The 15,938-nt window shown below is 38.2% G+C and overlaps 1 protein-coding gene across 3 annotated transcripts in view; it reads left to right on the top strand.

Moving 5' to 3' along the window:
* LOC131977504 (contactin-associated protein-like 4) overlaps nucleotides 1–15,938 on the top strand; it is a 139,906-nt gene that overhangs the window by 107,023 nt on the left and 16,945 nt on the right. For all 3 annotated transcript variants that reach the window (XM_059340835.1, XM_059340838.1, XM_059340836.1), the window contains 4 exons: nucleotides 518–645; nucleotides 1,276–1,446; nucleotides 5,960–6,178; nucleotides 12,272–12,511. In XM_059340835.1, the coding sequence (XP_059196818.1) occupies nucleotides 518–645; nucleotides 1,276–1,446; nucleotides 5,960–6,178; nucleotides 12,272–12,511 (758 nt within the window). The remainder of the gene's footprint in view (nucleotides 1–517; nucleotides 646–1,275; nucleotides 1,447–5,959; nucleotides 6,179–12,271; nucleotides 12,512–15,938) is intronic.

The following is a 15,938-nucleotide window of genomic DNA, read 5'->3' as shown; positions in this document are numbered from 1 at the left end:
ACCTCCTCTTCCTTATTTTCTTCATCCTTCTTCTCTTTCTTCACCTCCTCCTACTTCTTATCCATCCATTTTTTCCTTCTCCTATTCTTCTGATTCTTTCCTCTTTTCTACTTCCTCATGTTTCTCCTGCTCCCCCTTTTCCTGTTATCTCCCCCCTTCTTCTCCTTCTTCGTATCTCCCTCCCCCTCCTCCTGCTTCTTCTCCTACTTCTTGTCCTCTTCCTTTTTCTCGTTCTCCTTCTCTTTGTCCTCTTCCTTCTCCTCCTTCTCTTTCTTGTCCTCTTAATTTTCTTTCTTCTTGTCCTCTTTCTTCCGCTCCTTCTCCTTCTTCTTCTCCTACTTTTTGTTCTTCTTCTCCTTCTTCTTGTTTCTTCCTTCTTCTCCTTCTTCTTGTCATCTTCTTTCTTCTCCTTCTCTTTCTTCTTGTCCTCTTCCTTCTCCTCTTCCTTCTTCTTCTCGACCTCCTCCCCCTCCTTCTTTCATCCCCTATATTTTTTTTTCTCTTCCTTCTCCTACAGGGCTGATGACTCAGGTCTGCTCACCCATAAGGAGACCCTCCCAGTCAGGTCTCTGGTGCTGGGTGACATCCAGCGTCCGGAATCAGAGGCTGCCTACAGGGTGGGACCCTTAAGTTGTCATGGCGACAGTAAGTCCATATCATTTGCTGGTGTCACTATTGACACTTTCTTTTTTGTCTATACTACACATTCCGTATGAGCCTGATGTTTGAATGGGTTTCATTCATCAACACAGTGCAGTGAACTAAAAGACTCCTTGTATCCAATCTTCCCCCTGCCATTTAATTTCTTAATGAAAGAATAGCCTGCAGCCAATTACACAAGCTAATTAGCAGACTAGCAGCTAAAATATGACTCCCTTTATGATCTTTAATAACAACTTTTAATGAAAAGCCATGTAATAAACTAAGCTAAGTGATATATTTTACCTCGATTTAATTGCTTCTAATTTCAGCCTTCAGTTTAATGAGTAAATATCTGAATAAATAAACGCCATGCAGGATAAATCAACACAAATTATATAGTGTTGCTGGAGTTGTGCCTTTGTTCAGAGCTAATTAGCTGAACAGTTGGTGCATTTGTTTACTACACCATTTTCATTATACAGCCGTCATAATGAAAATTCCTTTTATTAGCTTCGTCCCACAGTGATATATCTACTTTTTGAAATAACAGATTTACATATCTTTATATTAGGAAACAAAAAGAGGAAGCATATGAAGGATTTAATCACTGTTCTGTACTGTTTTTTTTTTCAGAGAACTTCTGGAACGCTGCGTTTTTTGATAAGGAGACATCTTACCTTCACTTCCCCACCTTCCACGGAGAGCTGAACGCAGACATCTCCTTCCTGTTTAAAACAACGTCCTCCTCTGGGGTGTTTCTGGAAAATCTGGGCATCAAAGACTTCATCCGGATCGAACTCAGCTGTAAGTCAGAACTGTCTCATCATCATATCAATGCAGTGGCGGCACCAGAGGTTTTTTCTGGCTGCTGCTAGTGGGCCTTCAGTAATGGGGCTGATGTAGGGGTGTGCCATATCGTATCATTCATGATTATACCGGAATATTTTTTTTCTTTTTTTCAAGACCGTCGCGGCCCGCCATAGTCTCACGTCACATTTCAAGCTACTGAAAGTATATTTACATGATTCATAATATAAAGTTATTTTGCGTTGTGTTGCCGTTGCTCAGCAGAGTGTCTGTCACCTGTCAGTCAGTCAAACCCAGACCCACCTCTCCTCCAAAACATGCGCACGCATTCACACACTTACACACAAGCACTGAATATACCGAGCTGCCCTCCCCACTGCGCTTCAAAACAACTCAAGCATGGCAGAGAAACGGGCCTACCTGTCTGTATCAGACCCGTTCCCACATCATCTCTCTGCGTGCATCTGGGTATGCCTGCGCCTAACTAAATACTAGCAACCTGTATCAGCCGGTCAGATCCAAACACACTTAGATTTCTTAGTGTGGGAGAAAGGAGGGGTTTTTGTGTGAGAAAAAGTCATATCAGACACAAACTACATGTGTGTTTAGAGAGGATCTTAAACGTTCAAGTGACAGCAATCTAGTACACTCTTGTTTGTCTGATGCAAAAACCAGGTGGATGGAAAAACATTAGGACTGTCACAATATTACATGTTTACTTAATTATAATTCATGGTAACGATATCCTCATAACAGTTATTGACAATTTGACCAAAAAATCGTTGCACTCTCCGACAAGAACTGCAGCTTTTCTTCTTTGGTCTGACCGCAAACATAGCTGTTTGTGTGCTGGGTGTCCATTATTTCTCTCTCTGTCTCTTTGTCTCTCTCTCTCTCTCTCTGATAATGCCACAAAGTAAACAAAGTGCTTATTTTAACCAACATTATATTTCCCTACATCTAACCAAGCCTTAACTATAAAAAAAAAAGGATAGGATTATTTTGAAAGCCACTTATAAAAGATGCTAATACGGTCTTCAGAGGCCATTCAGGAAATTCTTGTTTATGTGCGCAGTCATAATTTGCTATGCTGAGCACAAAGGGATGCTTTTATCATAGTTTATTTGATGTAACTAGAAGAAGTCTAAAGCATGAAGTCCAAGGAGCTAATGTTACATTTCACATTGTTCGACAGGTGATCTGTGAGAAGTGTAATCTCTTGTTAATATCTCCTTTTCTCTCTCTCTCTTTCTCTCCCTCTTGTTCACATACACACACACACACACACACACACATACACACACACACACACACACACACACACACACACACACACACACACACACACGCGTGCGACAAATGGTACTCCTCCTCCTTGGGGACACCCTGGCATTGTTACACTGGAGCTTGTCTCTTATCTCACTGCAGCACTATTACTGCTATTATTATGACAGCTGCTGTTGAGATGACTCTGTATCATTATTACTGCTGTTAACATGACTGGAGCTGGGCCAGAGAGCAGCTTCCAAATTAAGTTATGCCTCTGGGCTTTTCTATCAAATGCTTCCACAATCCCACAGCGGTACAGCCGTCCCTCCACTGTCAGCATCATCCATGAGGGATGATGATGTTGTGTTCATGCACAGATGTCATCACTCTGCTAACTTCACCTCTAAGTGATGAGGGGAGGCATGCTGGCAGTGTTATGATGGATGAACAGACTCCTTGTGGCCTTCAGCTCACCTCTCTGTATTATAGGTTAAGTTTTTAACCTAATAGAGCTGTAAAAATAGCGTGATGATTAATGACTACGGCACGCTAACCTACATTAGGCTTGGAGTTTCAGTCCCACTATAATACTTTCAGTGCATATCTGAACAGTCTGTGTCCACCAAAACACATGCAGTGCATTCTCATGACGTTAAATTGTGTATGTAAGTGATATACTGAAGTACATTTTTATAGGCAATTATACTTTAGTTATAGTATTTCCTTTTTATGCTATGTTCCATTTCTACTCCACCTTATTTCATAAGCAAATATTGTACTTTATATAAGTAATTACTTTAGACACTAGTTACTTTGCAGATTAAAATGAATAATTCAAAATATAATCTACAACTAAATTTGATATATTATTATAGCTTAAGATAAGATAAAATACTTTGTTAATTTGCAAGCTAGTAGTGTATTTAGTAATTTAAATGAGCCACCTTCACCAGCTGCAACATTACAGTGATTAATACACTCGCCAGCCACTTAATATGCTAGCAAGGTGTACCTAATGAAGTGGCTGGTGTGGTCTTGTGCTGCTGTAGCCCATCAGCTTCAAGGTTGGATGTGTTGTGTGTTCACAGATGCTCTTCTGTGTGTTCTACTTGGTTGAAACGAGCACATATTTGAGTTACTTTTGCCTTTCTATCATCTTCAACCAGTCTGGCCATTCTCCTCTGACCTCTGGCATCAACAACTGTAGCTCACTGGATATTTTCTCTTTTTTAGACCATTTTCTGTAAACCCTAGAGATGGTTGTGTGTGAAAATCCCAGTAGATCAGCAGTTTGTGAAATGCTCAGACCAGCCCGTCTGCCACATTCAAAGTCACTTAAATCACCTTTCTTCCTCATTCTGATGCCCACATTGTACTTCAGCAGCTCGTCTTCACCATGTCTACATGTCTAAATGCATTGAGTTGCTGCCATGTGATTGGCTGATTACATATTTGCGTTAACAAGCAGTTGAACAGGTGTACCTCATAAAGTGGCCGGTGAGTGTAGATCAATCCACCAATAATTAAATCCAATAATATAATGTAAATTATTCGGAAGTGTTCTGCAGGAGGGGAGCTTTTACTTTTGGTTCTTTAAAAAAATATCTGGGTACTTCTTCTACCACTGAATGAAGTGGAAAACAGTCAGGTTTACTATTACTGCAGGGTTAATAAAGTAAGAAAAGGGAAAAACAAGGAAAAGTCTATTACCACAATGACAAAATGACAAAGCTAACATGCCAATGTTTAACAGTTATAATGTTTATAGGTTCATCATCAGTTTAACACGACAGCAGGCTAACATTTGCTGATTAGTACTAAATTCAGAGTTCAGCTAAGGTGATGAAAATATTATGTCCAATATTTGTTGAGATGTTTCAGTCTGGACCAAAGTGGTAGACAACTGCCATCACTACAAAAATGTATCAACAAGTAAATGCTATAATTTTACCATGCAACTTGATCCAAAAACAGGGTCAGCCATAAAATTGGAATAATTTTGTTTTCAGACACAATCCTCTGTTTATTGCAGCTTCATTTTCACTGTGATATGTTGGAAGATATTTATAAAGATGAGAAGATATACACTTTATAGAGGTGAAAAATATTTTATTCCAACTTTTTGGCCTACCATGTAAGATGAGTAAAGTAAATTCACAGTGAAGAGACAAAATTAGCTCTGACTGTGGAAATTAACTTTAGATTTAGAATAAGATTTGAATTGTTGCAATGAATGAAGATCTGAAGTGAAGAGCAACTATAGTAGAAGTTGCTTTTGTAAGAACGATGCAGAGCCGGACTGAGGAAGGTAATAGCTATAGACATGGTTGATACCACACAACTGTATGATCTCTGACTGGTGCAGACTTGGATTCAGCAGTTCTGGCTCACATACTCACACCAAGAAACTAACAGATGTGAGGCTGTAGCTGCAGCCTTTATTTTCCTGCCTTGGGCTCGTCTCTGGATGATCTCAGATCTATGTCCAGCTGACTGTCTATCCTGCCAGCAGATGGATGGGTGGGAGGAAGTGACTGAACACTCCTGCCAGCGTATGACGATGGAGGAGCACACCAAATTGAGGATGATGCTGTTGCAGTAAAATTTCTGTCTCATCTAAATTATATTTTTTGAAAACAAAATGAGTTTTCTGATATGAAAAAATATTCTTAAAGCTGCTTTTTTTCAGTTTTGGTCGGATAAGATAAGATAGAAGGAATGTAACAACGCGCACATAGTTAACTGTATGTGAATAATTGACAGGACAGGGTCTTCATACCTCTGCTGCTTCTGTTCCTCGTAGGTTGGATGGATTTCACACACATCCGAAACTTACACATTTATTGCTTATCTGCAGCGAGAAAATACATTTTTATCATTCATAAAAAAATGTTAAAGGTTAAAAAGAAGAAGAAAAAACTTGCTACAGAGTATCAAGATGATGACACATTGCCATGATTGATTGTCTCATGCATGTTTCTCTCTGTGAAAAATGAAGCTGCGATGTGTTTGGAAGCAACATAAGGGATTTGCAATGTCTCATTCATCAGAGGACAAGATTATCTCCAAGTGTCAGGGAAGGTTTGTTAATCAGCCTGTTAGAATTCGTCAGGAACAAGTCAAACTCGCTCTGCTGGTGTGACAGTCACCCAAGCATCCTAATGTCCCTTACACAGTGTGTGTATCTCACTCTTTTACATGTTTTCCCACACTTATATCTGACCTTTTCCCTCCTCTCCAGCTGCCTCAGAGGTCGTCTTCTCTTTTGACGTGGGAAACGGGCCACTGGAGGTGCGGGTGGAGACCAGCGTCCTGCTGAATGACAACCGGTGGCACAGCGTTCGAGCCGAGCGAAATGTGAAGGAAGCATCACTTCGTGTCGACAAGTTCCCTGCTGCCACGCAGGAGGCGCCTGCTGACGGACACATTCATCTGCAGCTCAACAGCCAGTTATTCATAGGTGAGAGGAAGGGGTGTGAAGTTATTTCCAAATACCTTCAAAAAGTTAGACATTTGAGGAAAACTCAAAGTGAGGAAAGGATTAGTAGTGTTAGGATTTGGGTTTTAGGTTGAAAGGAGTCAGGGTTAGTTTAAGGTTATAGGAAGGATTAAGATTAGGCAAGAGGTAGAGAGTTATTTATGGTGTCTGAACATTAACCTCATTAGCAGCTGAGTGCTGGTGATAATTGCCGCCACGTCTTATCCTTTCTTATCTCAGACTGCGAGTCCAGCAACACATGCTCATCGCATTTGCATTTTATGAGTCAAGAGAACAAGGAGATAAGTCTTTTTGTCTCAACAACTCATCCTGAAGTAGGCAGCTATTCATAGACATAAAAACCTTCGTGGACTTTATGTTACAAAGTAAATTCTTTAATTTGTGCCCACTTTGGCATTCAGTTCATATTAGACAGCATTGTGGGATAAAACATTTCTCTGCACCACAGAAGTCCCACACGGGCAGCAATTGGAGTTCAGGAAACCAGGCAGCTGCTTGTGTTTAATAACCGTAAACCTTATCCACAGAGTCCTTTACAACCCATCTAGCCTGTGGTGCTTTTGGAGGAGAGTAGAGTTAACAAATGCTCCTGATATTGTATTGAGAAATAATTGGTGCTGTACTGAACAATAGTCACCTGATTTGGATTTTATCAGATAAGTGAATAGGCGTTTATCAGCAGTTATCATACCATAAGTATGGGTGAGTCGAGCTCCGCCTGCTGGTAGGCCAGTAGGTTGTTATCAGTCAATTGAATGGGCAGCTATATTACCATATGTTGTCTACTGGCGACCTCATAGTAATTCCGAATGACGCCAAGGTGGAAGTGATGTTACGAAGTGTGAAAGTGAAGGAGGAAGCAAAGCAAATGGGGTATTAAGGATGGAAAGTTGCTCTTAGGACATGTGGAGTGCTTTCACCAAGGAGACCAGGGCTAATCCCATGTAAAAAACAAAAGTTGACATTGTTATATGAAGCAATGTCACTTAACATCTGTGTGTCACTTTTTACAAAACCAATGTCACATGTCAATTTCAGTATAAATCTTGTCCTCATAACAACTTTTACATGCATTTATTTTACTTTTCAAGCTATCTTTTATAACACATAATCAGAATCTTTTTTTGCCCTAACCTTTTGTAGTGTAACTGTAATGAAATTGCTGCCTTTTATCTTGAAGTTAACACTTTGTTCTCAGCGGGCAGGCATTGAAGGGGCTGATAACAACATTCTTTAACTGCCAGGATGTATTTCATTGAAAAATACATCTTGGCAGTTTAAGAATGTTGTTATCAGCAGATATAGGGGCCATTCCCATTTAAGTAAAGGACATTTCAGCCATAGACTGTATAAAATATAGGACGTAGTAGTTTGTGGACTGCCAGTTTGAGGCATCATGTTCAGTGTTACACTCGTCGCTTTTTGGTGTCGCCATCTTGTTTTCGGAAATGCGGAGCAGACCATATTAGGACTGTGGAGGAGCGCGAGGGATGTGATGACACTGACTACACGCCTCTGTACACCGGCAACCTGACTGAGCGAAGTCGCTGCAAATTCATGTTAGCATTAAATGTAGAATTAACTGGGATATTAATTTTGGCTAGCCAAAAACAAAATGTACGTTACTTACCTAAGAAAAATTAACAGCGACTCCTTGGAGTGACAAAATGATTAATTTCATTATGTGAAAATATAGTGTGAAAGGTTCAAAATTATGAGATGAAACCGGTAAACTTTTTTTTTGTTTTTACTTTATTGACACGTTGCTGTGGATATGCTTTGCTTTTCTTCTCTCCTAATGACGGCTTGCAATGTTAGCCACCTGTCATTCAAAGGTAGCCACGCCCCAAATCATATGATTCTTTATCTTCGGTTTGCTTCTAAATGGGGCCATTATTTACACAATTAACATCATATTGTCATGAAGAAGATGTTTTACTAGCTATTGAGTCCATAGTGTTGATAATAATTCCTGAGGTAATAAATCAAGTGACAAGTTTTCTCATTTTGTATTGAAATGTATTGAATGTATTGAAAATGAATGGACCCAAATGCTTCTGCAGCTGCCGTCAGCACCCCCTGTTGGAATTTTTGGTAGAATGCAGCTTAAGGCACTTCTTGGTTTGCCTCACTGCTCAGACCAGGAGGTTGCCGCCTGATTTCAACCAGTGCAATGGTGTGGCTCACTCGTTTATTTTTGGACAACAGTGGAGCAATGCTTTGGCAATGCGTCTTAGTAGGACCAGTTCAATGACCATGCTGAGAATAAGAAAATATTGGATGTCATTGGATATCAACATTTTTAACTTTAGCTGTGACAACTTGTAGCCGTTGATTATCTGATACTAGAAGAACACAGTTTGGGTCAACTTTTCCACAATCTCTCTTCCTCGTTTCTCTCATCAGTCAAAACTCTCTTATCTTCATTTCATCTTTTCCGCAGACATTCATAATTCTGCCTAACCTGTTGCTCTTATCTGACTAACTGTGTTTGAGGGGATAAAACTCCACCTTGTATTATGAGGCTTTATCCTTCTGCAAATATTATGGACATTTGTAAACATGCATTCTGAAGAGAAAATCAACCTACAAATAACGATGAGATTGGAGAGATGCAAAGAGACCGAGGTGGGCATTGATTGGCTGGCTGTATTAAGCTAATAATCCTCCCTGAACAGCCAGAAAGAAGTGACCATGAGTCGTTGTCCTTATATGGGCAGCAATGTCCTGGTTGGTGTTTACCGGTGATGCAGAGGGATTTATATGTTTGAATGGAAATGTGATGGAATTATGAAATAGAGCGCTGTGGGAGACGGTGTTTGTGTTTGACAAAGACTTGATTTACTGCAAAGCAATATGCATTTGGGTGTCTCTCCTCTCTCATTTTTGGAAAGTGAAGGGCCATGTGCTCCAGAAATTGTTATTGGTAATCCATAATGTTAGCAGCCTCCCTTCTGTGATATCATAATTCACAACACTGCAAAGACATCTATATTGCTATGAATAGTCTGTCCCATTTGTAATATCTAAAATTGCCTTGTATAACTTAATAAGACAGGGTTATTCCATAGTTTGAATTAATAAGGCGTAATATTGCCTTGGGTGGATTTATATGACACAAAGTTATTCTGGTTCTACTTCATTTATTGCCACAGGAAGGAATTAGTTTTGTGTACAAACTGCGACACACATCCTATGAATGTATGAGATGTAGTTAAAATAAAACTCATACTGTATTAATACATTATCACATAGTTTTAGTGTCTCTTGGCTAATGTGCAGAAATCTGCATTTATGCCCACATAAACTCCACATTCTAGCTTAAGTTAAGTGAACATTTAATTCAAATTTGCTGTGCATGTGTTTTATTCAGTGTAATCATTTTTTTCCTCATTGAACTGACGAGAGTGCTAAATTAAATTTCCCACACTGTGTGCTCTTAATGTGCTGTCTGTGTTTTATAACTGTTGTTGCAGAAGGAGACTGGAGCCTCACAGAGGTTAGAGATTTAGTTGTATAAAAAAACTGCTCTAGAAACATCTGAAGCTTCACCAGACTCAAACTGTGAGAGTAATACCCTGCCAATTCCAGTCTGCATGAACAATAACAACTGTCATGCGTGGATATAAAATAAGACATTGCCAGCTTTGAACTCCGGGAGAAATGTAATTTCGCAAAGTCTAAACTCTGCGAGCAATGTGAGGTTGCTTTATTAGAATGTTAATTGTCAGGTGAAAAGAGGAAGAGCCTCTTCTTCCTCCAGTCTGCAAGTGGAAAGGATGGATATCATGCAGCAGATGGCTCATCAGCCACGCAGTGAGCCAATCAACAGCCAGTCACACAGTCAGTGTCAGTGTCTCAGTGCCCTGCAGAGCAGACATGGCCTTGTTGTGCTGCAGTGGCAACATGTGCCTGTCAATCATAATTTACTGCAGAGAAAACAGAAAAATATAGATTTACAGTCATAAGGAGACTGAATAACAGGAGGAGTGTGACTACTGTTGCCAGATTGGGCACTTTGCTTGCTTGCTAAATATTTGTTATTTAGGGTTAGGGTTGTTTTTGCTTTTGCCAGCTTGTAAGAATATGGGCTTTATTCCCCGCCCCAATGAAACTTAAAGTTATATTTCAATTAATTGGTCCCTACGTTTTTCTAATTAGTCTAGCTAAACCGACCAGTGAGATCAGCTAAATAGGACTGAAACAGTGACTAATAAAACCAAGAGTCTGTTTGGACACAAGAGCGGCTCTCTAACCTTATTTTTTCCTGTATTATATATGTCATATACCACTTATTCTATACTGTGTATATCTCTGCATATATTTAAATATATTTATTCATTGATGTTCATACTACTACATGCATCAACTTATTTATTTTAACATGCTAAAATATATTTTCTCCAATGTGCAATATCTGTAAAATGCAAAGTACTTTCAGGAAAACAAAAAAACACAAAAAATATATATTATTAATAAATGCCAAAAAGCAAAAATGTATGTATAAAATGTATTTAGAATGTTTGTATATGTCTTAAGTTTTATATTCTTATTCTGTCTTCTATATCTATGTGTCTGTATTTTTAGCTGCTGTGACAACTAAATTTCCCCACTGTGTGATAAATAAAGTCATATCTTATCTTAGCTTATCTAACCAGCATTCATCACCAAAAATGTACCAAATATATATTATACTTAACCATATGATGCCATATTATTACCATAGACTGTATAGATCATTACATATTGTAACAATATGGCAATATAGTGTATTTTACTGTAAATTACGCAATATAATACTGCTTAACCATACTTATAGGCCTACTTTATACTATGTGCTATTATGCTGTTTTATACGAGATGACTAAACTTCACCTTAAACTAGCCTATGTCTCATATCCTCCATTTTTTCAAAATCCAAAATTATACTTATTTGAGTTATTTCTGCATTATATTCTATGAGACAAACACTGAGTAGGCTACCATTAATTAACCATAACATGTTTTTCTGTTGTACACTGTTTACATAGGCAAAAAAATGTACACAGCAATTTCATAAGGTAATAATGTTATCTGACAAAACCTGTAGTTGTTGACAAACAGGCTATAGATAGTTTAGTGTTAGTTGTTATAATTTTTTTTATGGCCAGCACCCCAGCCATCTCCCCCGTTAGTTAAGGCAGGACTAAATAACAGCATTAAATTATTTGATGTTGTATTTAATCATTATCATCTGCTCCACTTACTACTCGCTTGTTTTCTTTTTCCTTGTCCAATTTCTTTTCTTCATTGACTCTCAATTAAAATTGACAGTGATGTGTGGAACCTTTAGGAAAGCTTCCTCCTGATATGTCATTGCACATTGTTGCGGTCAGGGCCAGGCCACTGAAGTTGCTGAATTTTACTGTAGAGTAAAATTTTTCAGCCCTCAGGGGGCCAACACAGCCTGGGGCCCCAAGCAGTTGCCTGGCTTTCCTGTTCACAAGCTGTGCCGCTGGATAGGCTGAACCCTTTTTTTTCCCTTTTCAAATGAGTCAGTCTTGTGATGAAAGTCTCATAAAAACGTTTTTTTTTTTTAGTTTTTTTTTTTTTAAAAAAGGACATTTAACAGTTTGGTCTCAAAACTTTGACCCTTTCTGCTGTATTTTCACTTAATGACAGTTTATTTCAACATTTTGTTAATTAAAAATGTCTTGTTCAGCATTTGGTTGGACTAACAGACACTCCAAGGAGTCGCTGTTCATTTTTCTTGGGTAAGTAGTGTTACATTTTGTTTTTGTTTTTTGCTAGCCAAAACTAAAATCCCAGTTAATGCTAACATGAATTAGCAGCGACTTCACTCAGTCAGGTTGCCGGTGTGGAGAGCCGTGTACTCAGTGTCGTGAGATCCCTCTCGCTCCTCAACAGTCCAAATGCGACGAGTATAATGATGAACTCGATGTCTCAAACGGGCAGTCCACAAACCAATGGGTTATGTCACGGTGACTACATCCAATATTCATATCGTCTATGACTTGTATATCACATGTAAAATATTTGTTTTTCTGTTTGCAGGAGGCACTGCGTCCAGACAGAAAGGCTTTCTGGGCTGCATCCGCTTCCTGCAGCTGAACGGCGTCACTCTGGACCTGGAGGAGAGGGCGAAGATCACCCCGGGGGTCCGACCTGGGTGTCCGGGCCACTGCAGCAGCTACGGCTCACTCTGCCAGAACCAAGGCCGCTGTGTGGAGAGAGACAATGGTTTCTCCTGTGACTGCGACCAGTCAGCCTACACTGGAGCCTTCTGTCATGAAGGTAGATACATTCAAACACACACAGGAGCCTTCCTGCTAGTAAATACACAGATCCAAAGACAAGAGCCCTGATGCCTGTGTCTCAAGTATGAATCAATTACTTTTTACCATCAATAAAGGAAACTTTGGCTTATGTTTCCAGTTTTCCGTCTGAGCTTTCATCATCTTTACCGATATTGTGATTTCGCATCTGTGAGGTTTTAAGTTTACGAGACATTTTAAGATCCAACACTAGAAAAATCCAATTATATTTGACAGAGAGACTGACACACTGGATGAAACAACCTGAGGGAAACATCATCTGATAACTCACAAATAAAAAGTAGTTTCTCCTCCATCCAAAAAAGATGATCGGCTACTTTAGCGTGAAGTTCATTATGTCTAAGGAGCGTAGAGTAAGTTGTATGCAATAAACGAACGAAAGAAGAATGACAAAGAGGAGTATTAACTGGTATAACAGGTTTTAAAGTATCAATATTATCATTTTAAGCACTGCATAATGCTCCAATAATAATCCAATAATAATAATAAAAGGGACTGGGGGTCTCTGGCTTTGACTATAATAGTAATATTTTAGTGAGTATAGCAACGACAACAATATATTTAAAGGTTTCATGAGTAGCTTAATGTTTATTGTCTCTCAATATTAAATCTTACCCTTTATGTTATATATCATATGTTATATTGCATTTTTTACTGTTCAACAGTGAGTTTATATTATAACATTTCTCACATATGGTATCAGTATTATATTAAAGTCCTGACTGTTTGATTTGAATAGCAGCAGATTCTGCTGCTCTTTATTGCATTTTAATTTGCCAGCTCAGTCTCCGCGTCTTATTCACAGGCTCTCCAAACAAAAAGGAAGAGATTTGTTTGCCAGTTAGGTATGGCAGTCACAGGCACTGATGCATTAGTCAGACTCACAGAGAGAGGAATAGCACACCTCCATCAGGAATGGCACATTCACTGCAATGTTATACGAAGTTTAGAACACCAACAAATTTAACACTCAGAATTTTTTAAGTTCTTTACACTATTTTTCAAAAAGTGGGATCAGCTCTAGCTATTTTACCTATTAAGCCAACATTAGCTCAATTAGTCGACTAAAAAACACTTTTTAAAATATTTTTTTAGCTGACTTTAAAAACCAGAATCCTCTAAAAAATGCAGATTGTTATCTTGTTTAAAGCTAAAGGCTTAAACTGAATTTCCTGGGGGAAAAGTCAGCATCCTAACCAGTTGGTAATCCATGTAGAAACAACAAGATCTCCAACTTAACGACAGAATAGACAGTTTGTCAATACCACCCATAACGACACATATGAACGTTTGTCAAAATGAGCGTTTCATGTCCCATGGTACTATGGGGTGTTCTATAAATAGCACACACATCATTATACATACACGTACGGTGCGTGGTTGTAAAATAAGGCTGCAATTTCTGTGGATTTAGGCTACAAAACCTAGGTTTAGGGCAAAAATATTCCAGTAAGCGTTATAAAAGACAGTTTAAACAGTACATAAAAGTAAGTAAATGCTGTAAGTGAAGTAGTTACAAGGGTGACATGAGCCACAGTTGTTATGTAAAAAAAATGTGTACATAAACCATGACCCGCAAGTTACATAAAAAAAAGTTCCATGAAAAAACGCATGTTACGTAAAAAGTGGTTTTCTTGTTTTTTTTAAAAGTGGAGACCAGTCTCTGTAGAAAACATGTAAATAAAGAAAAAGCATCTTCTGTTACAAGTAGGCTACAAAAGGAGACTCAGTGGGGAATTGCTACACATTGTAGATATGATTAACTTTATGTAACTTTAGAACTTGATTACTAAATACCAAGTATGTGTTTAGCTGGACATGCAAACATTTGCTGCTTGGCCTGAACTCGTCGTGTCCAGTTACAGTTGCCAAGCTTTGATTGGCTGGTTGCTCTTTGGGGTTGGGTTTAGCAAATAGTCGATTGCTATCAACCGAAATTCTAAATATACATAAACTTCTAAAGTAAAATAAAAAAAAAAAAAACACACAAGTTGACTTCAAATGCAGCAGTTTTTGATCCATTTATAATCGGTCAGAGAGGTTAATGTTGCAGCTTTACCGAACAAAATTATTATGACTTTTCCCTGGAGCTTTAATGAGGAGGAGGAGGGAGCAAAGATCAGACGGCTTTCTGAAGAGGATCCTTCAGTCAGCAGACATTAGACTGACCCTGACTGTCTCACTCAGTCCCTGTTTGCACAGCTCGGCCTCTCCACGCTCGTTTTGAGTGGGTCATAATGGGGCTGTTCTGTCCTGAAGGTCAAGCATCAGGATTATCTTAAAGGACACTTCTAGTCCATTGTGTCTGCCATGTAATGCATCAAGGGCTCATTGAACAGAAAGTCAATGTGATTTCAAACTCAGTCAGTACTGTAGAGAGGTGATGTTAAAAGTATATTTCCACATTTTGTAGAATTTGTTTATTCACTTTCTTGATGAAAGTTAGGGATAAGACAAATTTTGCTCTCCTGTTTGTCTGTTCTGCAGCCAGCAGCTGGTTAGCTTAGCTTAGCACAAAGACTGGAAACATTGGCAAATGGCATTTAACTTAACCCTTTATTATTTTCTCTTAGGTTATCAAGTTTACTGATATACTGTATGTTTTATGTGGTAATTATGTTTGATGTTTGTTTGTGTCTTGTTTAGTTTTAATGTGTTAAAGTTCTTATTTATTATTGTAGTTTTATTTATTTATTCAGGTTGGTTTTGTGATTTTGTTGTTGTTGTTCTTTTTTTTTTTTTTTTTACTGTGTTTGTCTGTTGGTGATTTATGTTGTGTTTTGTTTAAATTAATAAAAAAAATAATAACAAAAACACTGGCAAATGGGTAGCATGGCTCTGCCCAAAACAGTGGAGGTTCTAGAACAATTTTACTGTGGGGGCCAAGGATTACTGTTTAATCAGAGGGGCACATTAAAAAACTGCAAAGACAGTATTTAAGCATTCAAAACCTTTATTTATCTTATTTAAAAAATCTCATTCAAGTATATTTGGAAGATACAAATACATTGATTGAAACAATGAGACTTATCAACAATAACAATTATTTTTGTACGACAATGATATTTCTCATTTTTGTGCACAATTGCTTTTTATTTTTATTTTGAAAGTGCAGTACAGTCAGAATGACCCTTTTAAAACAAGCTTTTTTTTTTTTTTTTTACAATGAAACTATTATACAATGTACACATTCTGGGTTTCTTTTGTGTACAATGAGATATTGTTTGAACAAAATAAGAATCTTTCCATCGTTCATCATTATAAACTGATAATTTTACTATTAATTTGACACAGGGGCCTTCCCCGTTTCCAGTGTTGATCTTCTCATTTTACTCTTAGGAAAGCAAATTGGCATCACTTCCTTTTAATCACAAACAAACCTTAAT

This window comes from Centropristis striata, chromosome 9 (assembly GCF_030273125.1).
Source record: "Centropristis striata isolate RG_2023a ecotype Rhode Island chromosome 9, C.striata_1.0, whole genome shotgun sequence".
Lineage (NCBI taxonomy): Eukaryota > Metazoa > Chordata > Actinopteri > Perciformes > Serranidae > Centropristis > Centropristis striata.
This window is presented reverse-complemented; position numbering and strand designations above follow the sequence as displayed.